Source organism: Spea bombifrons, chromosome 4 (assembly GCF_027358695.1).
Source record: "Spea bombifrons isolate aSpeBom1 chromosome 4, aSpeBom1.2.pri, whole genome shotgun sequence".
Taxonomy (NCBI): Eukaryota; Metazoa; Chordata; class Amphibia; order Anura; family Pelobatidae; genus Spea; species Spea bombifrons.
Window position 1 is genome coordinate 36,308,095 of NC_071090.1, and position 27,604 is coordinate 36,335,698.

General features: G+C 39.1%; 1 protein-coding gene across 1 annotated transcript in view; it reads right to left on the reverse strand.

Annotated features, from left to right (window-relative positions):
• Positions 1-845: 845 nt before the first annotated feature.
• Positions 846-27,604, reverse strand: part of UNC5A (unc-5 netrin receptor A) — a 128,050-nt gene continuing 101,291 nt past the window's right edge. Inside the window, exons 4-17 of the mRNA XM_053461841.1 lie at positions 25,298-25,401; positions 23,524-23,704; positions 23,158-23,325; positions 22,330-22,494; positions 21,148-21,186; positions 20,017-20,202; positions 17,046-17,321; positions 15,687-15,774; positions 14,958-15,126; positions 8,103-8,336; positions 6,845-6,994; positions 4,399-4,563; positions 2,907-3,085; positions 846-2,082 (exon numbers count right to left, since the gene is read on the reverse strand). Of these exons, the coding sequence (XP_053317816.1) occupies positions 1,917-2,082; positions 2,907-3,085; positions 4,399-4,563; positions 6,845-6,994; positions 8,103-8,336; positions 14,958-15,126; positions 15,687-15,774; positions 17,046-17,321; positions 20,017-20,202; positions 21,148-21,186; positions 22,330-22,494; positions 23,158-23,325; positions 23,524-23,704; positions 25,298-25,401 (2,270 nt within the window). The 3' untranslated portion in view covers positions 846-1,916. The remainder of the gene's footprint in view (positions 2,083-2,906; positions 3,086-4,398; positions 4,564-6,844; positions 6,995-8,102; positions 8,337-14,957; positions 15,127-15,686; positions 15,775-17,045; positions 17,322-20,016; positions 20,203-21,147; positions 21,187-22,329; positions 22,495-23,157; positions 23,326-23,523; positions 23,705-25,297; positions 25,402-27,604) is intronic.

Here is a 27,604-nt window from a genome sequence, read left to right on the forward strand (position 1 = left end):
CCTTGTGTGCCCATCCTGCAATATGCTGTGTACAGTACACATTGGCTTTGTGTATGTATGTATGTATAAATACACACACTCACGCGCTAAGGAAGTCGATGATTTATAGAAAGATGTTTGCGTTACCTAACTTTTAATATTGTTACATACATTGGGAATTACCGGTAGTAGGGGAAAATGTAAATCATTTGGTAATTTTGCCATTATAACGGGATGTGATACAGTTTGCCCTAAACTGTCATATATATATTTTTAACTTGTCTTGTAAAGAAAGATTTCCTTGGACAAGTGCAAACTGTTAAGAAGTCTAAGAAGACTGGTCTTCCCGGGGGGAACTGGTCGACCTCCTGGCATGCCATGCTTTAGTTAATAAACAGCAGTTACATTATCTAGGCCCTCAGCCAGTTCTTGAGTTTCCAAATCCTGAGTAAATATTTACTATTTCATCTGGACCAGGACCAGCCTTAGACACGGCTTTGGTAGCGTAATCATATTTACTATACTGAACATAATAAAGCAGGATCCTTGCAAATATCTTTTTAGTTCTAATGAGCACAGGTTGTGTAAACACCAAAGACAATTACTTCATTTTTACAAGCTGTAACGAAAATTCTTCATTTCCAAATAAAGCAAAACACACTTAATACTATTTGAAGCAAACATTTGGCTAAGATTCCAAGTACTTTAGTTAGTCTTCAATTTTGTTTTCTGCAAACGAATAAATTGCAGGATTGCTATAGAACCTAGGGGCTCAGACTATTTTGACATGATAGTTTCACTAGTTCAGGGTGGAAACTTAGCCGTCGTGATCGGCTGCTTAATGGTAATTAAACCATGTAGACCGGTTTTAGCAATATATATATCATTTATTTACATTCAAGTCACCTAAAAGTACTATACACCTTAATTCAGCGGAATGAACAAAATATATACATAAGGCCAAGTGTAAATACTTGAATGCACTTTAATACAGAATGTAGAAAAAAACACTGATCATTACACATTTTATTGTTCAAATGACTTTCTCTTAGAATCTTAAATTAAGAAAACACTTGTGCGCACACTTTCACAGTCACGCACACGCTCGTTCACGCACTCCTGGAGCTGGGAGTGGTCTTGTTTTGCATATACAGCTGGCTTCAGGGGTGAAAGGGCCGGTTGTGAACACTTTATTTTACCTGTTATTATGGCTATTGTATAGGGAATGCCTGTGTGTGTGTGGTTTTTTTTCTGTGAGATTCCTTCAATTACAATCTATATTTGTACCTTTCACCACTTACCTGGGAATGGGTGTTGGTTACAACTTAACAACAAAACACGGGGTGTCACCGCCGCACCTTCACGGGACAAGGTAGCAATACAAGACACTTGATCTGGGGAGAAAGGTTTGTGGTATCTGGTGTTGGGTTACCTTCCCTCCACAGTTGCACTGTGTTCATTGCACAACACATTAGTCACTGAAGTGTGCATGGTAATGTAAGACGAGGTCATCTCGTTCTTTGGAAGGGCCAACAAAATAGTGTAGCACAATCTTACATTTGTTTTTTAGGTTATAAAGTAAAAGCAAGATCCCCACCCTTGGCGTCCAAGATGTACTTTAAACTTAAATTGTGGTTGAGAGCTGTAAGAATCCCATTATATTTGCAGGTAGGGTCTTATTTTTTTGAAGATACTGCTCTACATAAAAGAATTTGATCTTTGTCCTTGTTAGAGGATTCAAAACCATAGCAGGCAAGATATGAGCACATTGTGGTAAAAGCCCTCTACCTCACGTTTACCGTGGGGACGGGGGGCTACTGGTGAGTAACATCCACAGACCTAAGCTTCTCCATAGAAATAGGGTTAGTGGCCCTTACCAAGCAAAGCCTGGATATAGGACAAGCTGGAAAAAAAGAACGTAGATTGCAGATACATCTTTAGCATTCTGCCTCTGACATCATGTACATCAATGAGTCTTGCTTGCCAATTTCTGCCACCAATGCGGCAAGCCGTGCCAGGTTTCCAGTTGGGAAGTTCTGCGCCTCCCAGAAATTCAGGAGTACTGCCGTTGGACTTGATTTAGAGATTAAGAAACCTTGATGGCTGAAAAAGAAATCCCAATAAGACAATACATCATATTATTGAAGGTGATAGTTTAAAGAAAAACTTACCCTTGGATTATGGACCTGAGTTGGGTTTGACATGGTAAGTAAAGGTAGTGGGTTTTTTGTTTTGTTTTTAGGCTGGTCACGCTACAGATAGTTGTGGGTGAAAATCCCAGTAGATAAGGAGTTTCTGAAATACTCAGACCAGCCCGTCTGGCACCAACAACCATGCAACATTCAAAGTCACTTAAATCCCCTTTCTTCCCCATTCTGATGTTCGGTTTGAACTTAAGGAAGTTGTCTCAACCTAAATGCATTGAGTTGTTGCCATGTGATTGGCTGATTAGGTATTTGCGTTAACAAGCATTTGAACAGGTGTACCTAATAAAGTGGCCAGTGAGTATATATATGTGTATAGTTGGTTGCTGTGGTTGTGGTACAACAACTATCAAACTTGGAATAGTGTACAGTAATGAAAATCCACACTCGAAATGTACTTTAGTTAGGTTCAGAATTCAACTTGAGTGCACTATTTCTAGGCAGCTCACAGATCTGGGGCTTCCCATTAATTTCATGGAAAATGAAATGGTGTCAAACTAAGGGGCAGTTTTTAAAAGTATCCGTAAATTCAGATTCCCTAGTACTGAGGATAACATGGGCTCTACAATTATGCCAGTATGTTGCTCCAGAATTACAAAACAAAAATATATTTCAAGATTATTGCACAAATGTTGGTACCTTTGAGCTGTCCTGGTCACCTTGTGCTAAAGTTGCTACTATAGTGAATTAACCCCTAATGTGATGAAGATGAATTTGCCTTACCTGTCCACATTAAGTTTCTGGGCTAGTATCCTCCAGTCTGCTCCATGAGATGATGGCTCGTCAAGGCTGGTTATGATTTTCTGTCTCATTAGGAACGGAATCTTGAAGGCGCTAGGGCCCACCAGGGCAACTCCTTCCTTTTCTCTTTCCTCCAGCAGCACTGGTGATGGACGAATTTCCTAAATCAAAAACCATACGCAGTCAAAACCCTCAAAAGCATCAAGAGAATGAACATTTATAGGAGAGAGGGAGAAATGACCACCTAACTGCTCAGATGGGTTTGTAGTAGTCTTGTTATTATTGTGGCTTTACTATAATTCATAGCTATTATTCAGACCTATTTTTTTCATCCCTGCTTAACAGAGCAAGCATGAGTCTTCCAGTTATAAAGTCTAAACCAGAGTCTTGTATTCTTATTTTTTTCTGCTATTCACAGTTAAGTCATACATACAATCTAATAGTTTTAGATTGCATTAGATCTTGAAAGTATACCTCATTCACTAAAGAACATGTTGTGTTTCAGTTACTTGGCTTCACTATGCATTATGAACATCCGATGCAAGTGAGCTTCTGCCGCAGTAAGAGCTTGGCTGGCTCTGTATAACATACAGTTCAATCAGCATGATCCTTACACTTTGAATTACACATTGTGGAGGGCTAGCTCTGGCCTTCCCTCTTTAGAAACTTGATGAACGAATAGTGAAGAGAGAGTTAAAGCCATAACTCTACTATAAACTCTCCTGCCAACTTTAACTTTAGTTGAATAACTGTGCTATTGATTTTCCATTGCATATTTCATTGAAATAAATAAGGGTCAACTTATGTATAACTACTTGGTGTACCAAGCAAGAAAAATTCCTCAGTCATGCCAAAAAAGTAGTACTGTGAAAAAATAAATACACACAATCTTGCCTAAACAAAAAAAGGCTGAGAAAATGAATGTACATAGGGATTACACCTTTTACTGAACAGCTTCCTGTCCAACCTTTGAAGGGTTTGAGCTGACCTGCTATTATCTCACTTAATGCAACTGTTGCATGACCCTGCTGAACCCTGCCTCACCATCTACTTGGAAATCACCACCAGCTGGGCAGTCTCAGAAACATGAAGTGTGGTACTCAAGATTTCCTTCTTATTCCGAGATCATCCTGGTCAAACCTGGACAGGTGGCAACCATAAATGTGGCACATCCAAAGTGGTGGCATTATATCTGCTAGTGACTCAACAAACAAAAAATATTGGATAGCAGATTAAAAATAATAACTACAAAGAAGACTGAGAAAAAAGAGTTTTTTCGAAACTGGATAAGCGGTGAAGTATTCTAAGATCCTTTTGCTAGAAGATACTGGGCATTGGGGAAGTTGTCTCAGGGTTATTGGGCTTTGAGGCCCACATCTACCTACGTTTCCAGCTAACTTGCCATATGGAAGAAAGGTATTAAGTAAAAAAATGTCAATTTTTTTCTTTAAAAAGAAGGAAAATTATCTCCTACCTTGTTAAGATTGATGTTAATATTAAAGCTCTGGCCATCTCCTTCCACCTGCCACACCCAGACCCTGCAGGAGAGTTCACAAGTGCTGAGGCTGAAGCGCTCCAATGTGAAGGTGCAGTGAAGGTTTTGATGGACTCCGTTCCAGATATGGTAGAATGGGATTTCCTGCAAAGGATGAGTATAATACAAAGAGACAACTCAATACACGGGAATTAGCTATACATGAATTTTACGGGAGTAGGTTATCAAATGGCTGTGTTTTATCAGACTTTTTTTTTGTCAAGCGGGGCCAACTGGGTGTGGCTAAAATTTCCTCTAAAATGATGGATGCTCTCTGCTCAGTTTAAGAAAATGAATATATTCAATGTCATGTTCATTGGGTATCTATATGTCACGGTTGACCATAAACCGGGGAACCTGAGCAAAAGTTTCTGGGAGGTCAAGGCTTTTATTCATTTGAATTTGGCACCAAAATGACATCATCGGAGAAGACGCACTGCCATGACAACGCCTGTACGCATCTCCTTCCCTGACGCCGTCTGTCGGCAGCGGAGAGGAGATGCATCTCCATGACAACCTGTGAACGCGTCCTCCTCCCTGTTGGCCTCCGCCGGCAGTGGAGGGGATGTGTTGCCACTTCTGTGTCAGTGAGAGGGGAGGAGACGCTTTGTTGTGTCTACCCATCACTGGAGCCTGGGAGTGGGTGAGTACTTGGTACAGGGTTTCAGTATTTGTGCCAAAGAATGCACTTCGTCTGTATGCTAATTTTCTGAAACTTCTGAAAATGTGTATCGGAAGTTCGTTCTCCCATCTCCTCAACAAATTAATAACTCAACAATAGGGTGAGAGAAAGCTTATAAAGGAAAAGTTGTTAACCCTTTGATGACAATTGACCTGCCAGGCATGTCACAGAAATGCATCCCCTTAATGACAATTGACGTACTTGGCACGTCATGAGGTTAAATGAACAATCAACAATTGTATTCACTACATTGAAATATTCAAATATGGTGGCTAAAAAATGATTGCCTCCCAACCTCATCTACTGATGCTGAAGTGCCTTGAGATTCGGCAACATAACACAAAAGTCAGGGACCGTGTTTAATCATTTTAAAACACCATTCACAATAAGAGTTCCCAGAGGGTCTCTGCAGGTTGAATATGGGTACTGCAGCCAACCATGCAACTCAATGGAGCTCAGCTCACTAATCACTATGTGATCAGTAAAATAAAATTAAAAACATATAAAAATTTAATAAAATTAAAAATAAAGACCCCAGTGATGTCACATGACATTATAAGGGGAACCATCCAGTTCAAAGAAAATATGTTATATGTTATAAAAATATTATAAGGGGAACCATCCAGTTCAAAAAAAATATATATATTTTTTTGGAGCAAGTCCTAAAATGGAAACAGTTAAAATACCAGCATTTGACATATCATGGGCTATGGGGTATACTTTTCAAAAATATATGGTTTGATAGGGGTAATTGGTCGGTTTCAAATATGTCCCAAATAGGGCACAGGATGACCAAATGTCAACAATTCAACAATGGAAGATGCATACCTCTCAAGTGTTGCCCATAAGCCCCAAACAACCAGGTAAACCTATACATATGCAGTATCACTGTACTCGGGAAGTGTTGCTGAATACATATTGGGGTGTTGTTTGATAGAGCTGTAAATTCATACCCAAATTATAATGTGTATGTGGAAAAACCCCAAAAAAGTACTACTGCAAATTTTGACAAAGGCTGGTGGTAAAATGTATGCATGGAAAGAGTTAAAATGCTAGCATCTGAGATACCCTGGGTTGTCTAGTTTTTAAAAACATATGATTTGATGGAGTAAATTATCCAACTTCAAAGACATCCCAAATAACACAGGTCAAAATTCCAAATTGAAAAACATGCAGTTCACAAATGTGGCGTTTTAGCCCCCCAAAAACCTTTGCATGGGAGGTATCACTGTACGGCAGTGACATAAACCAGGAGCTGTAAATTCAAACCTTAAATATAATATGCGTGGGAAAAAAACCACAAAAGAAACTGCTACCACAAACTTTGACAACGACTGGTAGTAGAATTAGTGCATGGAAAGAGTTGAAATACCAGTATTTGATATCTGAAAAGTAGGGGGAACACTAGGTAGGTTTGGTGCTGTATATATTCTTCTTTGTATTAGATAAAAGATAGAAGCTGTGATTTCATCTTATCTTTGGTCACAGGGAAATTTAGATATTCTTGCAAAGCAAATATCTAAAACCAGGACTTCATTTTAAAGTCACTCCATTTTATTCTGGGAGTTTTTTTCTACTTAGGATCAATGCCAGGTAACTATGTTTCCAGTGTCATGTGATACTCTTATCTAGATTGTGAAAAGAAGGCATGTTGTGCTTGAGATGTTTATGTTGGCTGAGGGTACTTTATGTGCTATAACATACCTGGTAGCTGGCCAGGAGCTTGCTCTTCCACATGGTGCTATTCATGTCATGCACAGAGAGACGCAAGTTGTGATAGCTGTCTTTAAAATGCAAAAGCCGGGGTTCATCCATCAATTGTCCTCCCTGCTGTTTCTCAAGCTGTATCACTTCCTGTTGAGTACACATAAAGATTAACCAAGATTTATTAATAGAACATGCAGGGTATGAGAGAGAGCTAAAAAAAAGGGCAAATATAGTGCATGTTATACGCAATCTCAAACTGAATACAGGGCTTCTAAATCATGACATGTGTACACCCACAAAGATGAGAGATGCAAAGTTGTTTGAGATGAGTATGTGTGTGTGGGTGGTAAGTAACTCCACAGCTGTGTCTGTCTAAGGCTCAAAGTCCCAGACTGGGCCCATCTGGCTAAGAAATGTACAGACGATCGACTGCAACAATTGCTTTCTTGCACAGCTGATGAACTTTGCTTCTTATCATCCGAAGACCGAGCGAAAGCTTAGTATCCATCCCAATAACTATACACAGGAAGAAGGATGTAACCGAGTCCTGTTGATAAGTGGCTTGTTAGCACATCCATAAACAATGAAAGCATGAAAAAGGCATACTGCAATTGTAAAGATTAGCCATAATTCACTCTTCTAAAAAGATTAAATTATGACTCCTTTTCACAACTGTAGGAGTGCAGTTTGCTTTGATTGCTTTGCCGCTTTCATTACCTGACAAGGCATTGTGTAAGCTGGCATCTGTCTGATATGTGCCAAGCTCTGCTCTGCTTCTTATCTCCACTATCCCAGGTGGGTTTTTTTCTTACAACACCGCAGGATATGTCTTCCCACTGAGTTCTTAACCTCCATAACTAGAAGTGCTTTGCACTTGGACAAGCACTTGCTGTCAGAGAACAGAGCGCCGCAATACCAAAGATCTAGAACTCGGTTTTGTTTTTGTTTTCAACTTCTGATCAAAGCGAGCTTACAGCTTCTTTTCAAATCACTGTAATAATAATAGGTCATTTGGCTGGTTTTAGCCCTAGTTCTGGGAGTTGTCGTGGCATCCTCTGAATACTGTTATATGATATATGCATTGTATATTTGTAGCCGCCGGGTTAGGCATGGTTTAAATATTAAATTTGGGCAAGGAAATCAAATGAAGACTGGGTCTGTCACCCCCGATTGTTTAGATTTCTATGTACATTGAAGGACTGAATAGCTCTACTTAACACCAATGATTTATATTGTACTTCGCCAATTTGTTCACCTTTATGGCATCTTGTGTGTCTGTAATGCAGTAGACACGCAGGCTGTACTCCAAAGTAGAGCAGGAGCCTGGAGCAAAGAGCAGTAGTTTCAGGCGCTTTGTGGCTGACATGTTGAGGGACTCTCCCACCAGAGCAAAGCGCCCCAGTTGCTCAGTGAATAGGTAACAGCTGCGGGATTCCATGTGACAGTAATAGAGATGGGATGGACTTCCCCCGTCAAGCTGCAAGACATCCTGTTAAAATAAAAGCACAGGCGGCAGGTCCATAAAAATGAATCACAGACGTTCCAACCAGTGCGATACAATACAAAATCACCCAGACACAGGGAACAGGATGCTAAAAAAGTGCTCCCATACACATACAGTATATTGCTTAGTTTAATCTGTAGACACCGTTGAATTGGTTTATACGGAACCGTGAAAATGTAAGCTATGGGAAAGTGACAGATCCGCTTTAATGCAATATTAAAGTATCATGAAACAAAAATACACCAAATCTCACCAATGAGTTACTGCTGTGCTGAAAGGTAAAATGATTCTATTAAAAAATCATAATGGTTATCCTTCTCCTTCAGAGCTTCCACCCAATGAGAAACAGGGAGATTAGCAACATCTGTTCACCATTTATTTTTTATATAATTACAAGATTTGTATGAAATAGTGACTCATTAAGCATTGATACAGTTTACTTACAGGGCCTTTATTCTTGACTACTAGCGGAATCTGAAAATGAGTCATTTTTATAGGTTGTGATCTGTTTTCAGTGGAAATTACGTGGTGGAGTTGTAAATGGACATAACACGTTGCTATATGAATATTAACAATGCTATTTGTTGAGCTGCATTAGGCATTAAACCTATTTCTTGATGCATTTATTCTCTAAATGTTGGATCATTTCTAAGAAGTTATTGTATCTAATGACAACCTGGTATAATATTTTTGACAGTTAAAGTTTATATCCATTTATAAAGGTAAACGTCCTAACTAAAACTTTATAATAATTAATACAGAATACCAAATTGACACAATACTGAACATTTTTTAAGCTCCAATTACTCTGTTATTGTCTGTTTGGTATGTGTACTGTATGTGACAGCTGCCATCTTGCTAGTGGACCACAGTTTAAAATGCTGCCTCACCAACAAATTACTTGTTACAAATTAACTGCATGGTAAACAACTAAAAGATACAATCTGGGGTCTTTCTTTTAATGTCCAAAATGGCAGCATACAGACACTTCCTTGAAATAAAATATTTTAGTACATTGAATACTTGAGACCAAATTAAATTTGCTGGCTCTGTCCTCCTAAACATAACTTACCGTACTAAAATTGATAATGCCTAAAACAATTCTAGTGCTGGGATGACTAGATTATTATATTTATTATATTATTATTATTACTAGACTGGGTTATAGTTTTCTATAGTTTTGAAAGACAAGTCATTCCAGAACAGCTTAAGACTGAACTAAGAAAAGGATGGTTAAAATAGTAACCTAAAATGAAAGGACTAGGGCCAGAGAGCTGAACAGCGATTACAAACAAAGATTCTCAACATATCCTAAAGCTATGAAATGATATCCTGTAAGCAGTGTCTTATGGCACATTACCAATCGCCATTTCCTCTTCTTACTATCACCAACATTTACGTTGACCTGTAATTTAGACTTCATTGACCACCAGAAAACAACCTGACATTATTAATCTACAGAGAGCAAGTTTCATTTCCACATCCCTGATATCAACACAGAGGTGAATCAATCTTCAGCTGGTGCTATAAACACACAATCCAAGAGAACTATCCTATTTGTGATAAGGGTCCTCCATCACGGTACGTTCAGTGTATTAACTATAAAATCAGCCAAAGACCCAAACGTCACCCTAGTGTGACTTGGAGATATAAATTCTATTAACATACCCAACAAACTCCAAAAGGACAAATATCTCACAGATTTACAATTTCTAAACACTAGAGGACTGTCACCATAAACAACTATTAACTGCGTACATTGGGCTCTGTACAAGAAAGGATACAGCATCACAAACCTACAACAAGAGACAAGTAGCAGCAGGTACAGGTCCTATAATAATAAAGCATGTTACTTAAAAGGAACTACCACCCTCACTTTTTTTTTATAATAAATGCATTTTTTATCAATCTACATATAGCTGTACGTTTTGGTTTTCAATGATTGCAATCCTTTACAATGATAGCTTAACCAATTATTTGCTAAGGTTATATTGATCCTTAAACCTAAAGCTTTTTTTTTGGTTGTTCCACCATGATTCCTTTTTTTTTTCATTTTTACTGTAACCCCATACAAAATATGGAAAAAAATCATTTTCTCTGTATATGCCAAATCTAATAAGAAATTAAATATTTTTATGAACAGACCTGCCCCTTTTAGTAAACACATTCTATACTGATATAATTTATATTTATTTTATTGCCATGGCAAGGTAGGGCTTATTAGGTTTCGGTGTGCTCCATGCACTGATGTACTGCCTTACGTCATTTTGAGAAGCTGTTGACCAGTAAGTGGGTGATTTCCCTGCGATCGAGGCCTCAGTCTGTGCGTAGTGTAAATGTAAACTTGCAGAAAGTGTTGCATTTCCATAGAATCATGTGAGACATCTGACTAGGGGATGTTCAGCAATGGTTCCCATGGACTATTATGGGTGTGAAATAGTCCATTACACTGGGAACCATAAGTTAATTTGTTTTCAGAGTGAGTTTGCTTATAATGCATCCATGCCATCATAAATAGTTTAAAACATACTATTTTCATGTTGGCATTATATGTTCATAAAAGGTTGAAAGGTTGAAAGTCAGAGACTGTCCTACCTCCGGGAACAGGAGATCCAAGATGTAAAACTGATATATGTAATACATGTCCGGTCCCACCTTTACAAAGGCTATCTGAGCCAAACAACAACAACCAACACCTTAATAGAGGTAAGATTACATAATGTGTTGATACAATCATGCAGTTTCTGAGAACAGGAGGTTAAGGTACCTTTCCCCATGGTATACATATAAGGTGCATTAATGAAGGTATATCCATATACTCCATATACTCAACTGAAATTATAGATGTGATCTAAGGTGTGAGGCTCCGAGAGTGAATGGTTATTATTCATGCTAATAACACATAAGGTATATCATTATTTTTAGGATTATTTTCCACTTGACAAACATCCTACATCTAATAAGAAAATCAAAGATTCATAAAATGAATGTAGTGGCTATCGCTGCTTGGTGGCTTCTATGCACTCTGGCTAAAAGAATACTCTCTGAGCAAACTACACCATCCCAACCAAGTACATCTTAATTATGGAGATCATCAGGGAGTCAGAATAAACTATGATTAATTTATTTCAGCTTTGTCACTGAGGCTGCCATAGCCTCCTCAAGACATTATCTTGGAAACCTGTGGATTGGAGCCTGGAATAATTCACAAATTGGCGTTGCTCATCTTGCAGGAGGGATGTGATTGTATGTAATGTGTCAGAGTAGAGTTTCTTTTTTTTTTGGAGTGAATAAAAAATGGAAATCTGGAGTAGGTTAATTGATATGCTTCTATTCATAAGATGATAATGAAAACGGAAGACAAGAGAGTTAGAAGACCTGACCGCAATCTGGTTATAACACTGGAATTGTGTTATACCTTTCAGTAAAATGCTTGGTGCTGAACTTCAATCCTAGCGACTGTCTGTTTTCAGTGGCAAATCTGTCTGGCCTTTCTGGAGTAAATGGGTCGGCATATTAAAGAACCAACACAGGCAATCCCAACTTGCTGGGATTTGTCCAAAGCGGGCCAATGAGATAAATGTCTCATCTCACATGAACTTTGCTGGTACCCTCAACGGCCTGTTTCTTATTTTTGGACAAGGCACTAACAAGATATGCATAGATTTAAGAGTTTTATTTTTTTATGAGTTTAATGAAGAGGTAACCATAATATGTTGACTTGACTCTTGGGGCAGCATGAAAGGACTTGAGATCCAATTATCCAATTCACATGTTCCTTACCCCAGCCTCCACAAAGAAAGTAATCGCTGCAACGGACTGGGGATTAAAATTGTCCCGGGCAGTTTAAAGCCAGCAGCAGATAACAGACATACATTCATCTGTCAAATGGATACATGTGGCTTGCACTTCTGCAGTGTGTGGCTGTGTGGATCCAGTCTCCAGCTGCAAACCAAAGGATAGGATCTATTGCACGTGCAGCACGATGTACATGGGAGGTGCCTGCTGTAATTTGCTCTATTCCTTGAAGCGTACCTGCCATCTGTCACAATTTTCTTGGGACATTCCCAGGATTTTGGAGTTGTTCCAATACTTTTATGTCCCGGGGCATGTCCTGGGAAATCGACAATTGCAGGTGCTGGGATGCTTACTGTCCCTAAATTTAGGGACGTCTGCTTGAGCACTCGCTGTGGGCCAGTGCTTGTTGCATGGACAGGCATGTGTAAAGGCAGTTTATATATGTGTGCATGGGCAGGCATGTGTAATGGCAGTGTTTATGTGTTTGTATGAGTAGGCATGTAAAAGGGTAGTGTATATGTGTGTGTGTAGGCAGGTGTGTAAAGGCAGTGTATATGTGTATGTGGGCAGGGGTGTGTAAGGACAGTGTGTGTGTGTGTGTGTGTGTGTGTATAGGCAGGTGTATGTAAGGGCAGTGTATATGTGTGTGTATGTGCAGGTGTGTATAAGGGTTGTGCATATAAGTGTCTATGAGCAGCCATGTGTAAGAGCAGTGTATGTGTATGTGTATATAGGCAGGTGTGTAAAGGCAGTGTATATGTGTATGTGGACAGGTGTGTGTAAGGACAGTGTGTGTGTGTGTGTGTGTATATAGGCAGGTGTATGTAAGGGCAGTGTATATGTGTGTGTATGTGCAGGTGTGTATAAGGGTTGTTTATATAAGTGTCTATGAGCAGCCATGTGTAAGAGCAGTGTATGTGTCTGTGTGTATAGGCAGGTATGTAAAGGCAGTGAATATGTGTGTATAGGGAGTTGTGTAAGCACATTGTATGCGTGTGTGTGTGCGAGCAGTGTATATGTGTGTGCGTATAGGCAGGCATGTGTAAGGACAGTGTATATATGTGTGCATAGGCCGGTGTATATGTGTGTACACATTTTGATACATGGAAAAGATGATCCAAGGTGGAAAACTTGATACATGGAACAGGAGATCCAAGGTGTAAAACTGTTATATGTAATACATGTCCTGTCCTTAAATCGGTTTCTCCCCCTTTTACAAAGGCTATCTGAGCCAAATAACAACAACCAAAACCTTAATAATAGAGGTAAGATAATAATGTGTTGATACAATCATGCAGTTTCTGAGAACAGGAGGTTAAGATACCTTTCCCTGTGATATACATATAAGGTGCATTTGCGTTAATGAAAGTATATCCATATACTCAACTGAAATTATAGATGTGATCTAAGGTCTGAGGCTCCGAGAGTGAATGGTTATTATTCATGCTAATAACACATACGGTATATCATTTTCTTTAGGATTCTTTTGCACTTGAGAAACATCTGTGATAGGGCATGCTAAAATATAGGTGCACACCCTATGTGAATATAGTGGAATAATCAGTGTTGTGTGTTAAGCAGGGTTGGTACTCTTTGGGTGGAATTGAAATACTCGCAGTACCTAGGAAATTTAGTGTACGCCCAATGCTTTCTGTGTGCTTGACAATCTAGTCAGAACATGTAAAGCCTACCGGCTAGTGAAAGGTCACATGTATCATTAATGTGCTACAACCCTCTGAATGGATCACAAGAAAGGAAGTGAACAACAAACGTGCTGTTTGCTAATTCAACACAGGACAAGTGATACAATAAAACCTACTTAACCCTAGAAGTGATGCTGGTTCTGCTCGGGTGATAGTGGGTGCTCCTGTCATCAGACCTCAGTTCTCCCAGTGGTACAAAGCAATATGCTATTATCCAGCCTACTGTTCTGATGTGTTTTATGCAATAACGATTATTAGAAAAAATTCACGTGGTTCCCACACTGAGCTGTCAGAATACTCTTAACAGAGTGAATCAGAAACCTTTTCATGAATTATTTCACCTGCCTAATCTAATACTTACTTTTTGTATTGCAATTTTGGTCCAATTGTTCTGAGCCCTGGCCACCCACAGCTTCTTCTAAATATATAGGGACGAAGCAGTGAAGCTGGTAATGTGTGGTTAATGATGCAATAACTTCTTATCATACTGAATGAGATACATTAAGTCAAAGGCTTTCGACAGCCCACACTAATAAATGAATGGAGAATATTGAGTATGAGAGTCAATCAAAATTGCGCTGCAGAATTTGTTCATTCTGGATTGTTCATCTGTCATTTTGTTCTTGGATTAAAAGGACATGTATGAAAATTACTCATTCATATGTAGTGAGAACGCTAACCAAGCATGCTTTATTGTTGGAGATTCTACACGCAGTATCAAAATTAGGAAACTGTTGTGGGGACAGTGCCCTCTAGTAATGAGTTTGAGAACTGCAGGTATCAATCCATACCAAGTGTCACGGAGAACAAGCTGCAGCCATTGGCTAATTCTGCTTTATTATTATTATTATTATTTATTATTTATTTTATTTATTATTTATTTGTTTTATATAGTGCCATCGAATTCCCGTAGCGCTGTACAATGGGTAGACAGGACATAACAAGTAGTATGTAACATACAAATTGACTTACAGCGACAACAGGTGAGGAGGGCCCTGCTCAAACGATCTTATGCCAGTTCAGTGTGGAAAATTATGCTGATCACTCCAAATTTAGCATTTTGAAGATGAATATCTAGATACACTTGTAGCCCGCTGTGACCTACCTCCCAGCTGCCTTCGCAGGACTGCTTCTTTAGGCGCACAGTCCAGTTCTCAGGGCCGGCTTCCACACAGTGGTCCATTGCCAAGACGACAGGCTGGGTAAGCAGGACTCCGGGGGGGCCACAGCTGATGATGGGACCCAAGAGCGTCTGACATCCAGCTAGAGGTAACCTCAAGGAGAAAAGGAAGAGGTAGAAGGTGTGAGATGTGAAGACACAGTGATGGGCCCATGCAGCCTATCAACAAAATAATAATTTAATACAGGTCATAAAAGGCTGATCTGCACCTTGAGTTCAGGAAATTACTAAAACTGTATATGAAGAATTTTCGCCACTTTGCATCACAAACTCAAACACAACATTCAGTTTGGTACCTCTCACTATACCATTATAATAGTCTCTCAAAACAGTTTGACATATAATCACATATAAAACACATAATCAGATTACATTTCAAGTATCTGTTGCTGTGGGTAAATACACCTAAATAATACCTCATACAACAGAGCTGTCTGAGTGCAGTCTTCAAGTGGTAAATGTCCCCAATCAGAGAATGCTATCAACTTAGATCTGTGTCTTATCTGATATCAGTGCATGTAGAATTAAGATGGTATATTTTTAAAGAAACATAATTAAGTACATGTAGAATTGGTGCTCATTTCATTTACAGCGTCACAGGTGATATTTAATCTGTCTTTATCAGTAAGCCATTAAGAGTCTTGAGATACCTACCTCACATCCTCTTGTTTGTGTAGGGTCAGGTAGATTTCATAGATTTTTCCCCGGGGAATTGCATCTGGAGGAATAAGTAGGCTGAGACCTGAAGAGGAATTATATTTTATTAATCTGGTTTTGGTAGCAGTATAAACTGCTTTGTGTGCCCACTATGTATGAGGTGAGTAGGTTCTCACCCTATTGAGAGTGTGCCTTGACGTGGCGGGTGAGCTTAATTATGCTTTGGCCAATTCATATAACCAAAACCTCTCATTTATATTATGTTTATATATTTGCTGCCAACTTTATTAGGGTGAGAAGCGCAGACAGTATTTTGTTTTTTGTATACATTGTACAGCCAATACACTGTATTTGCAGCATGCTTACACCTGTTTGGTAGGCCTCATATTATACATTTGTATTATTTGAGCATGAGACTAGCTTAGCGCACCGACATTTTTTCTTTTCCCAATTTTATGATCAGCCCAACGGAAATGTCCCTTCTACTCACATCTCCCCATGTGTTTGGTACAGACATTGAATGTGAAAAAAAAATGGGTTCTGTACTTTTGGCCACGTAAGCATCGCTTTCTATTCTTCCAAATGTCATTTTTTGGAGTTCTAGTGTGATTTGGGCAGATAACATACTAAAGTAATGTAACTATGAAATTCTCGTGTTAAACTTTATTCCACCAATACAATTTTTCAGCTTCAGCATAGTATGAAACAGAGAGAGAGGTTTTCTGCCTAAAACGTCCTATTGTGTCTCCACTATGTTGAGAATCTACCTTTCCTCTCAGTATTTCTGTTTTGTTTTTTTTCAGTACGGAAAAAACACTCTTAAGACTATTTTGGTAGCGGCTTCTGCTACTTGGCACTTTGCCCAGACATATTTTTCACCAATTATACCGAAATACAAGGAGATAAGTGCAACCTGCTAGAATCTTTGAGACAATGTATCTAATGCATGTCCTCAAAATGAAATCCAGGAATAGTCCCGTATTTCAATACATACATATTTAGAAACACTTAAGCCTATGTGTTTATGTACGGAAACTAATGTTCCAAAATGGAGCGCTGGTATTTCCGATGAGCAGAAGCAGACAGTTGTATGGAGAACTCTACCATTGCCTGATTCTTGTTTGCATTGTTTCTTAGTTTTTAACCAGTTAGAGTTGTTTTATGGTAGAAGAACATTTACCGAAAACCAGGCCTTTTATTTAGCTGACCACCAACTTCAATTATATTACATATTCCCTGATCGGCCCAACTGGGAGCATCTGCAAACATTTTTGTTTGTTTAAAGAAAAACTAGATGATGGTACTGGAGAACATTAGTGTTAAGTGTCGGATATGATTAGCCAATATCTTCTTTACCTGTATTAGGGATCCTCAGACGCCCCCCTAGAAAATTGAAGGTGCCATACGCCATATTGCTGGCTCCGCGTGGCAATGTACGGAAGTAGCTCTGAGTGGAGAGGCGTGGTAAGGTGTGGCTATGCTCCCTTGGTATACCAGGACCCATTGGGGGCAGAAGGTGTCCATTGGTTAGTTGAAACTTATTTCCACCATCTTGTCGAAGGCACAGGGATCCCTGATAGGTCATGGTGGCTGTACTAAGATCAGGCTGAATGGTCAATAAATGAGCCTGGCCTAGAAAAATAGAAAAAGTTATACTATTTAATAGAGGCTTTCTGAAGTGTAACAGTAAGAAACAACAATATTTGTCAGTATAACAATCTATGATCTGGCCTGCTACACACCTACAGTATGGCTTTTGGAGTTGTTAGGCTGACACCCATGACTGACCATGGAGTGGTGAATGTAAATTAACTTCATAGAAGTCAGAATGATATATTGAGAAGTAAAAGGGAGAATGTCTCGCGTAAAGGTATTGTGTCACCCATAATTTCTAATCCTGGGCAGTTGGATTATTTTTCAGCCCTGAAGCAAAACTATTGATTTTTTTTATATATGGAGCCAGAAACAAGTCAACCATGCTCGCTTATTGTTTCAGCGATTCACTGTACAACAAGAGGCTAAATGTATACCATAATTATCGATCCCAGAATATCGAGACTATCTATGTATACATCTATCTTATATTACTTTGGTTGATGGACCAGTGGATCTCTCTTTCTTGACAGTCCAGTTCTCAGGGCTGGCTTCCACACAGTGGTCCATTACCAAGACGACAGGCTGGGTAAGCAGGACTCCGGGGGGACCACAGCTGATGATGGGACCCAAGAGTGTCTGACATCCAGCTACAGGACTATCTATGTATACATCTATCTTATATTACTTTGGTTGGTGGACCAGTGGATCTCTCTTGAAATTGGGACGGGGCAAACTCTGCAGGATGTCCCACACAGGAACACTCTGCAGTACATGGGGGGCTGGGAGGACTTTAGTTTTTACCGGCATGACATTACTGTTCCTTTAATTAAGTAAGTAGTATTCATTGCTCTAGCTCCACAGACATGATATATAGCTATTCCCATTCAAATTCTGCTCCCTTATGAAACTTTAAACTTTATTTATACTTAGATCATGCAGCTATAAGCTCCTTCAATTATTATTGGTTTTCTTATTCAATTTATAGAGTTCTGTAATCTAATTCAATACAGCTTAATGTCTGCAGCACAATCCAGCCAGAGAGGATTTTAGTATCTCATCTCAAGAACAGAGGTATTTATTTCCTAAACAAAAAAGGCAAAGCCACCTCTTCTCTAGGTAGGTAACTGCTCCCTCCTAAAAACAGGGGGTAAAGCAGTGAACACAACTCTTTCACACATGCATGTAAATTCACTTTAAACAGAGATGATTGAGGTATTCGGAAGACTAGTTCTACAAAGTCATGTTAACACACATTAAAACGTAGAGGGGGAATATACAATCAAAAACAAGAATGAGGAAATTTCTTGTAAAAATTACAAGTGATCATTAAATATTTACAAGATTTTTTAATGGAATAATCTAGACAGAATACTAAATCTTTACACATCTTTACATGACAGCTCAAGTATCCGTGCCCACGCGAAGATAAGTGACTAGAAGCATCGTTATTACGCCTTCCAGCATTTCATTCTTCCTACATTAGATACCTGTTTCTTAGATCATTTTATAAATCATGTCCTTTACTTTCCAAAAGCTTAGAACATGGTACATTACCATGATCTGGGGTTCAATTCAACAACCCATTTAAACCTTTATTGGTGTTGACCGTGGTTGAAAATATGGGGTTTGCAATTCAACTCCCTGACTAAACCCCTTATGATGGTAGTGAATTCTGGACTGTGACCGTTAAAGAAGCTACAGTGTTGTCCATTTTACTACGGTACGTGTGAATCAGCTTAACTCACATGGATGCACTTTTAAACATACATTAAATACCATAAAATCTTTGTCCACAAGACACGCCTTTAGAAATGTACAGCACCATGGAAAGCTGAACATGTGAAAAGAGGAAAAAACGCAGTGTGGCAATGCCAACATATATTGTTGTGTACATGTTAGATTGTTACTGCTAGGCTACCTTATACACAGCCAAATGACTTACATATATATATATATATATACATATATACTTATAACTACACTTTCACAGGTACCTCCATAGGGATTGCTTCTTATCCAATCATACATATTTATAAAATTCCATCCCATTTTTTTTACACATATATGTAATTACATTATTTTTTAACTTAACTATACTGGTTGATGCATATTAATAGCTATGAAAGCAAAACATACATATTAATTGAATGCAGAAGTAAAGTGACATCAAAACAAACATGAACAACTAAAAACAAACTCACACTATTAAATGTTGTAATTGTAATACATTGTCTGTAATGAGCTTCAGCTGTGGCAACAAACTACACAAATAAAGGTGTAGGAACTCCAAAAATTAGAAGTTGGCTGGGAACATTTAGTTTGAGGGGCAAGTCTAGCCAAATGGCTCAGTAAGGAATGCAAAACAGAGAACATGCTCCATCTGCACTATCCAATCCTGTTGAAAACATCATGGAAATGCCACATAAAGTCCACCTTACCCTTGGCATCCTGGTGGCTACAAGTAGAATTGCTATAAAATAAACTTGGAAACACTTCATATACTAGCACAAAATCCTTAAATCACACAAGCCCAGCCTCCCTTGCCATGTTACAGGGTAGCAATGCATGGGAGGATTCTGCTCATGGTCATGAAATGGTCCAACCTAATTTCCATTAACAAAATGCCTACCTCAGACTCTGTCATGGGAATACATCAGACTATATCATGTAGTTTGGGATTGTTGTGTATTCTGCACCATGTATTTCAGTATCTTCTTGCTGTGTACCTTACCTACTTTACCAGGCTTGAGACTGACAGGCTGAAATGCAGCGGTAAGAATGGATGAATCGGCCACATCTGCATCCAGACCTTCCTTCCTGCGCCAACACACCAGTATCACCGCCAGTAGCAGGACTAGGAACACGGCCACTGCCACCACGCCCACATACATTGCCACGTCTTCAGGGGCACCCACAGCTGCACCACCCGATGGGAAACAAGACAAAATGGAACATGAACAGGATACACTTGTATTTGTTGAAATTCTATATCTTTGTACTATTCTTCAAACTGGTATGCGGTCTGCTGGTCACCGGGACTAAGAGATAAACATTCAGATACATCATACGATTTTTGCAGTAAATAGTATGAGACATAATATGACCATCTAACATGTATAGGAAATTATTATTAATGCAAAACAGGAGTATTTCCTAGATAAGAAGCATTTCATTAAACAGAATAAATCGCTCTAGAAACCAACGCAATGATTCAACTGACAGCTCAAGTTTACCACACAATAAACCCTTTGCCCAATAATTGTTGTGACTTGGAAAATAAGGTCTTGGTGTCCAAAAGATACAAATCCTTATTAAAATAAAATTAAAAGCATAAAAAAAACTAAATGCTTTATGTATTTTTGTTATATATGGATTCTCCTACTGAATTCCAATATAGATATTGGTAAAACCAGGACTATTTGTGGTCCTTGAGTGCCAGTCTTTGAAGCTTAAAAATGTTTTATTGCGGACATCCCTGAATAATATCTCATTTCAATATTACTTTGCTTGGCATGTGCAAAATTTTAGTTTTAATTGAAGCTTACCTGGTTGGCATCAGGACTGTCCAGCAGGGCCTTTGTGACTCCCAATAGTTATTATCATATAGGTGTACACAGTCAATAACTGTGTATTCGTAAGGTACTGTGCATTAAATTATATATAATGCATTTAACAAGATGTTATTTTTTACACAACATATGTATTGTTGCTGCACTAATGCACCCAAGCATGTGATACATTTCTTTAAGAAATATGAGGTCGCTTGCAGAGTATTTTTGAACAAATACACAGATTTCTGTAGTGACACAAAAAAGGTCACATAATGCAATGGGATTCTATTGTACCTTAGATATGTACATACCTACATTTGACTTTATAATGTTCAAAGGCATGGTTACAGCTGCATGGAAAGAAAATGGATTAGCTCATAGAAAAATCAACATTTAAGGCCCCAGGAGACCTTAATCAGGATTCAAATTTAAAGGACCAATTAAATAATTTGCAAAACTCCTTTAACTTTTGCATTGTAGCAGAAGGTGGGTAAAATTTGCTGTGCAAAATGGGCTTATTCTTTCAGCTGAGAATTAAATAAAATGTTCTAGAAGTAGCCACGATTTATAAAACATGCAAAATTACAGCATGTCCTGCAGCCGTACAAGCATGATGGCCTAAACCACATACAGAGTGGCAAGAGCCAGGGCAAGTGCAAGTAAGAGCGCAACCGAAATAAAGATCTGAAAGCCAATTGTTCTGCATTAGGTGTATATTGTCCTGCTAACCTTAGGTCTCATGAAGATAGCTTTAGGCTGTATATATTCCTTTGATAATATCATCTCCAAAATTATATCAATACCCAGTATTCTTCTTTTAAAAAAATCTCTGTTTTCCTAAAAGAAGGTCATACCTGAGTCTATATAAGCACATTTAATAGACTCAGAATATTGGGTATTGATAGAATTTTGGAGATTAAATTATCATACAAATATACACAGCATCTATATATATATATATATATATATTCCAGAATGTGGAAAACAAAGTGGTATTTAAGATTCTATGTGCTATTACACAACAAGTTATCATGATTATGAAACATTTGTTTAAAATGAGGCCTCCTCACTTTATAGCTATGATGACAAGGTCCTCTTAAAAGAAGGACCTCTTAATAGAGACTAAACCAGTTGTACAAGTCTCATTGGTAGTAGATAATCTCAGCTCATGTGGCTGGAAAAAACTCTTCCCAAGCAGGAGGAAAACAGTGTCATAGAAAGTCTAATGGTGGCTGTAGCATCAAGCTGTGTAGTCAGGGCAGGGTAACCCATGTAGCAAGGTAGGCACATGATGTGGCACGTGGGTACCATGCAGCACTGCTAAAAGCTACAATGTAAACCCTTCGCAGGATCAGGAATGTCATGACCTTGGTTTTTCTGATTTGTGTGTCTACCAGCCAATGAGTAAGTCCAAACAAGACGAGAGCAGCTCTGAAGGTTGATGCAGCATAATATATCAATCCAGCCAAGGGTATATTCACAGTAATACTTACTGTGCATGCAGAGCTCACTGGTGCAGTTTTGGGTTTCATTGTCATGTCCTGGGCACTGCTGACCCCCATTCCGTGGGGATGGTTGGGTACACTCCCTACTTCTCCAGTGGGTGCAGTCTGAGGAACACGCAGACCAGTAGCTCCACTCAGCCCATCCGCCACTCACTGTGTCCACAATCCCCAAAGACAAAACATGAGCAGAGACAGCCTTAGCACATCATAAACCTGATAAATAAGCGTAAAATTCTGCCTTATGGCACAAAACAATTCTACTTCTTTGTCTTACACTGTGGATAACTGTTACTTTGAAAAGGGAACCAACCTCCGCAATTCTTAGTCAGCCTGTACTCAGGTAAATGCTGGCTGAACATTATGGGAGTTGCATCTCTGACATAGCTGGGGAGCACCATGTTTACTACCCATGCTCCCTTGTCGATACCAATTTCTTTTTTGTGGTTTCCTACTACACGACAAACCCTCAATCTGTCAATAGAAATACGTCTACTTTTTCTATGGCTACATGATGCAAAGCCATCTCTACTGTGTTACCCTTTAATAATAAACATACTTATTTCCCATTGCATTCCTTTTTTATTATAAGATGCTTAGTTAACTCTGATCCTATTTTTCATTAAACCGGTCCATTAGCTCACTGTACAAAGCTCAGCATATTCGTGGCACGCTTGGGTTTGTACGAACAGCAATCTCTCAGTCAATTTTACTTTCCCCCAGGGCTAGAACATCTCCCTGTTCCCAAGTCTTTAGAATGATATAGCAAATGACTTGCACATGTTGCAAGGTACAAAGTGTCTTAGCAGAATAGAGTACCTGGGCAAAGTGTTGTGCATGCTGTTTTCTGGAGGTTCTGCCCCTCACAAAAGGCACCACCATTCAAGGGTGTGGGGTTGGTGCAACTTCGACTCCTTTTTTGCCAACCCCTTCCGCATGTCGTGCTACAGGGTGACCAGTCAGTCCAGGATGACCACCCTCCATTTACTGTGTTACAAGAAACATATTTAATGTAAAGGGAGGTTACACCCACATGTGCTTGTAGCTTCACAGGGACATATAGTTCTGTTTTATACAGTATCTTTGTACATAGGGACTGTGTAAAAATGTATAAGACTTATTAAATAAGTTTAGGGAAAGCATCATTCACTGCAGTCACTCTAAAACGTCCATGTCAACTCTTACCAAATACTGTAATGGCTGCTGAGTTACTTCTCCGTCGGGCTACTATATTTTTGGCCACACAAGTGTAATTCCCAGTGTCAGCTAGCCGAGCCTGTCTCAGGATAAGGCTGTGGTCTGAACCAACGTAGAGGTTGGAGTCAACTTCGGGGTCCAATATATCTTCATTCTTTAGCCATTCCACCTGATTTCAGTGGAGAAGAAAATGATAAATGCAGAGACAAGAAAGGAAGGATTGCAGAATTAAGCAGACAGAAGTACAGGCGGTACCCACAAACCCACTAATAATCTGCTCACACACACTATTGTTTCAACAATGGACAAGGCTTTGCCAGATCAGCACATGTCCTGAAGGGTAAATCTGACCTTCTTGATGCCTTTGACTTTTCTTCACTGCATTGGCAAAAGCGACTAATTGTCTCATTTAATTCTGCAGATCTCATTTAACCTTTAATTCTAAAAATATACACACAACCTCGCTCTATTTTTTCTGCCTCTTATGCAATCTGGCTTCATGCTGTTTGTGTTGCTAGAAAGAAATCACATTCTTTAACTGTTTTACCTAGTGTATTAACGCTGGTTAGATGAGAAGAAAAAGATTTAAAAATAGTTTTCCACGATTATGATTTCATTTGAGCGGAAATAGTGATTTCACCTGCCTCATAATTCCATTACTAGAGATATCTTGTATTTTCACCTTCCAATTCTTTAGCTACCTAAGGCTGGTCAGATGGAGGTCAGAGGCACTAGTGGTTAATCATTTATCTCTAAAATATCATTTTCATTGATTGAATATTTGTGCTTGGATCTTTTTTTTCCTTTTTCTCATTGCATTAGCGACCCTGGCAAGACAAATTCATAAAGATCCATATTTTTTTTCTTGTGCTCTTTAAATTATATTTCTTGTGCGTCATGGGCCTTTTATCTCCTTTAAAAAAAATGAACAGCATTGCAGTTTTATAGAGGAAAAAATGTCATTGAAAGCGAAGGCTTTTTTATATTGTTTTCAGAAAATAAAACTCCTAGTCTTGCAGGTAGGAGTAAAACAAAATAGTAAAGTGTAGAATTCTGAAAAGGTGTGAGGTTTAGTAACTCTAAAAAATAAAACATATTTTGTATAAAGTTACTAAGATCTGGACATGCTTTACTCCTATAGAATAATGTCCTGTCTGGTCAGTTTTTCCTCACCGCTTTTCAGGTCATACCTGGAACTTCCCGTATATAACATAGAAATATACAATGTGATAGCATATGGGAACCAACCGGCTCATTTTAGTATTCTATGGGATTCGCTAGATGTTTAGGGGTGTAATTAGAAAAGAGGCCTGTGTCTAAAGAATTATGGTGGCTGGTATATGCACTAAATACCTTTCTTGCCTTCTCTTTCCATTAAACCTCCAGGTATGGAGCCACATGAGGTGCGTGGAACAAAGGGGGCCTTTTGTAACTACACCATTTAAATCCCCTATTGTGTAAGCCAACGGACAGTAGTTTTGAGTTTATTTTCAGTTGGGTCACATTGGGTTGATGATCCAGTTTCTCGAAGGGCAGTTTAGGAGCAGTAACAATCGAAGCTCTTTGGCCAACAACACTATTCACCTCTGTTAACAAATGGGTCAATGGGTTATTTCTAGATTTATGTACAATAGTTGCTGTTCTTCTACATTAGAATGCGTTTATTCCTGGAACCTCTTTAACATAGTCCCTTCCCTGTCTAGTTATGTTAAACCGAACAAAGTAGCGGAGTAATGGATAGTGACATTTTGGTGGCACTCACCTCTGCAGGAGGAATTCCCTCAGGTGGTTGACACAACAGCATCACCTCTTGATTCAATGACACTTCTCTGGACGCTGGCTCTTGCTCAAAATTCTTCCTGAGGTCTGAGAAAAGAACAATCCCCAGAGCAGTTGTGAGAGCAAGGAATGAACAGAGAAGCAAATGTGAGGAGGGTGCGTTAGAAAGGAACAGCATAACTCACACTGAACACGGCTGTAAATTTGCACAGCAAAGACTGGAGAAATCTATGAACTCCAAAGGTACAAAGGAAAACCTTAGAGACAGACTAGAGGGATTACTTAGCAAAGTCTCTTTGATTGTTGCATGGAAACTGCATGGGGCAAATGCACCAAAATATCCAATTTTAATTTTCTTTTTTGTTGATTATTCTGCACACATTCCTCACAGTTCCAAGCTATGGAAGGGACATATCCCTCACTGGCTATTTCATATGATAATGCTAGATTTCCATTAACCATTTTGTGGTTGTTGCAATAAGATGACGTTGTAAAGTCATAGGCAGCATAGAGGAGCCGTACCGTCTTTATCCTGCTACGGTATCTGCCAACTCTGTATAAGCACGCGTTACTGTCAGACAGTGATAAAGCGTGACAGACATTGATGTATGCATAGTGCCAGGGTGCCCTTTCCTCTCCCCTTGGGGTACACAGGTTTAAAACAGGATTCCAGATACATTTAGCCCTATCATCTATATATTTTGTTCTCCCTGCCGTTTTCTGGCTTCCTGTAAAAAAGCACGACTGGAATTCTAGTGACAGCCATTCACTAGGCCGTCCCTCCATAGCACCGCTATATTAGCACCCCATGGCAAAATGTAGCAGTTCAGTCATAACACAGGCTACCTCCTGGTTCACCTGTCTTGTCATGTTTGTTCTAATGATATAAAAAGAACCTGACAAGCATGTTATGGGGGAATGAAATGTTTGCTTAATTTTTTAATGCTTAGAGCATTCAAACACCAGAGCCACAGGTGCTGTCAGGAACCCTTTAGACAATTTAAATACCCAAATACTATTTTTCTTAGAGAAGCTTTAATGATATTTATCAACGTGAAGCAATGTGGACATTATGGCTCATTTGCTACAAAAACAAAAAAAGCAAACATGATACCGTATTAACTACGCATAAAGAAAGGTCAATCATGGTAGGTTTTATCTAAAGGAGTCTATAGTGAAAGCAGGGAGATGATTGTCTCAATTTAATATTCGTACAATCCACTAGTTAGTGAATAATCCAGAAACGCAGCGTATTTAGAATGCCATTAACCCCGAGCACAAATGAATTTGCATGCAGATTGCATAAGGCAAGGAGCTGCGTGAACTATTCATGTCGCTGTCCGGCAACAATTTTAAAATGAATGTCGAAATATAAATAATTCAATGATTGGCCAAAGCCGTAAAAATTGATTGGATCAAAAACGCAGGATATCAGTAAACATTAATTGATTGGATTAATAAGAAGCTATTGGTCAAACACTTAGTGTAACTCGCCTTTTTTATGGTAAATGTGCTCCAAACAGTTTTGTGGCGCCATATAAAAATGAATTATTATATACACATATATAATCGGCATGCACTCATCATTCAAGAACATCTGCTGAATTTGGATTTGTAACCTAAAATAGATTAATCTAATGGAAAGTTCTACTAATTTATACAAATGCTCCTCATCTGATTCAGCTAGGAAAGATATGCTTAGAGAAAACAGACCTGAGGTAATTAACTAAACTGAGATTTGTAGATTATTCTAGATCTAGAGTGACTCATCTCAGAACCGTAACTATGCATCATGCGGTGTCAGCTCTGCTCTTTTTTTTGTGAGAGGGACCCAGGACATTTGGCCCCTCATAAGCATACCTGGGAACTTGCCGGGTTTGACCCAGAGAACTCTGGGAGAAGCACTGCTTCTCTGGTTCTCCGGATCAACAACCGAATTCTCCGGGTTGCGGTCTTGACAGTCCGCACTCCTCGCCCACTTCCCCTTTAAATGGGGGTGTTTCCCGCGATGTCAGCAGAAACGCCTCAGACATCAGCGGGAACGCCCCTGACATCAGCGGGACTGGCCGCCGATGTCAGGGGGCAATCCTGCCCAGAAGTTGTCAGGTATGCTTATAATCAATGGTGAGATCCATGGGGTCTATTCACCAAAGAGGGACTTCTCAGAAGAGTTGTGGTATGAGCTCCCCAGCTTTACCATGCATTACGAATGGCCATCTCCAACAAGTTTCTCCCGCAGAAGGTCTGTGCTAGCCCTTCATAATGTATAGTTCAATAAGTCTCGAGAACT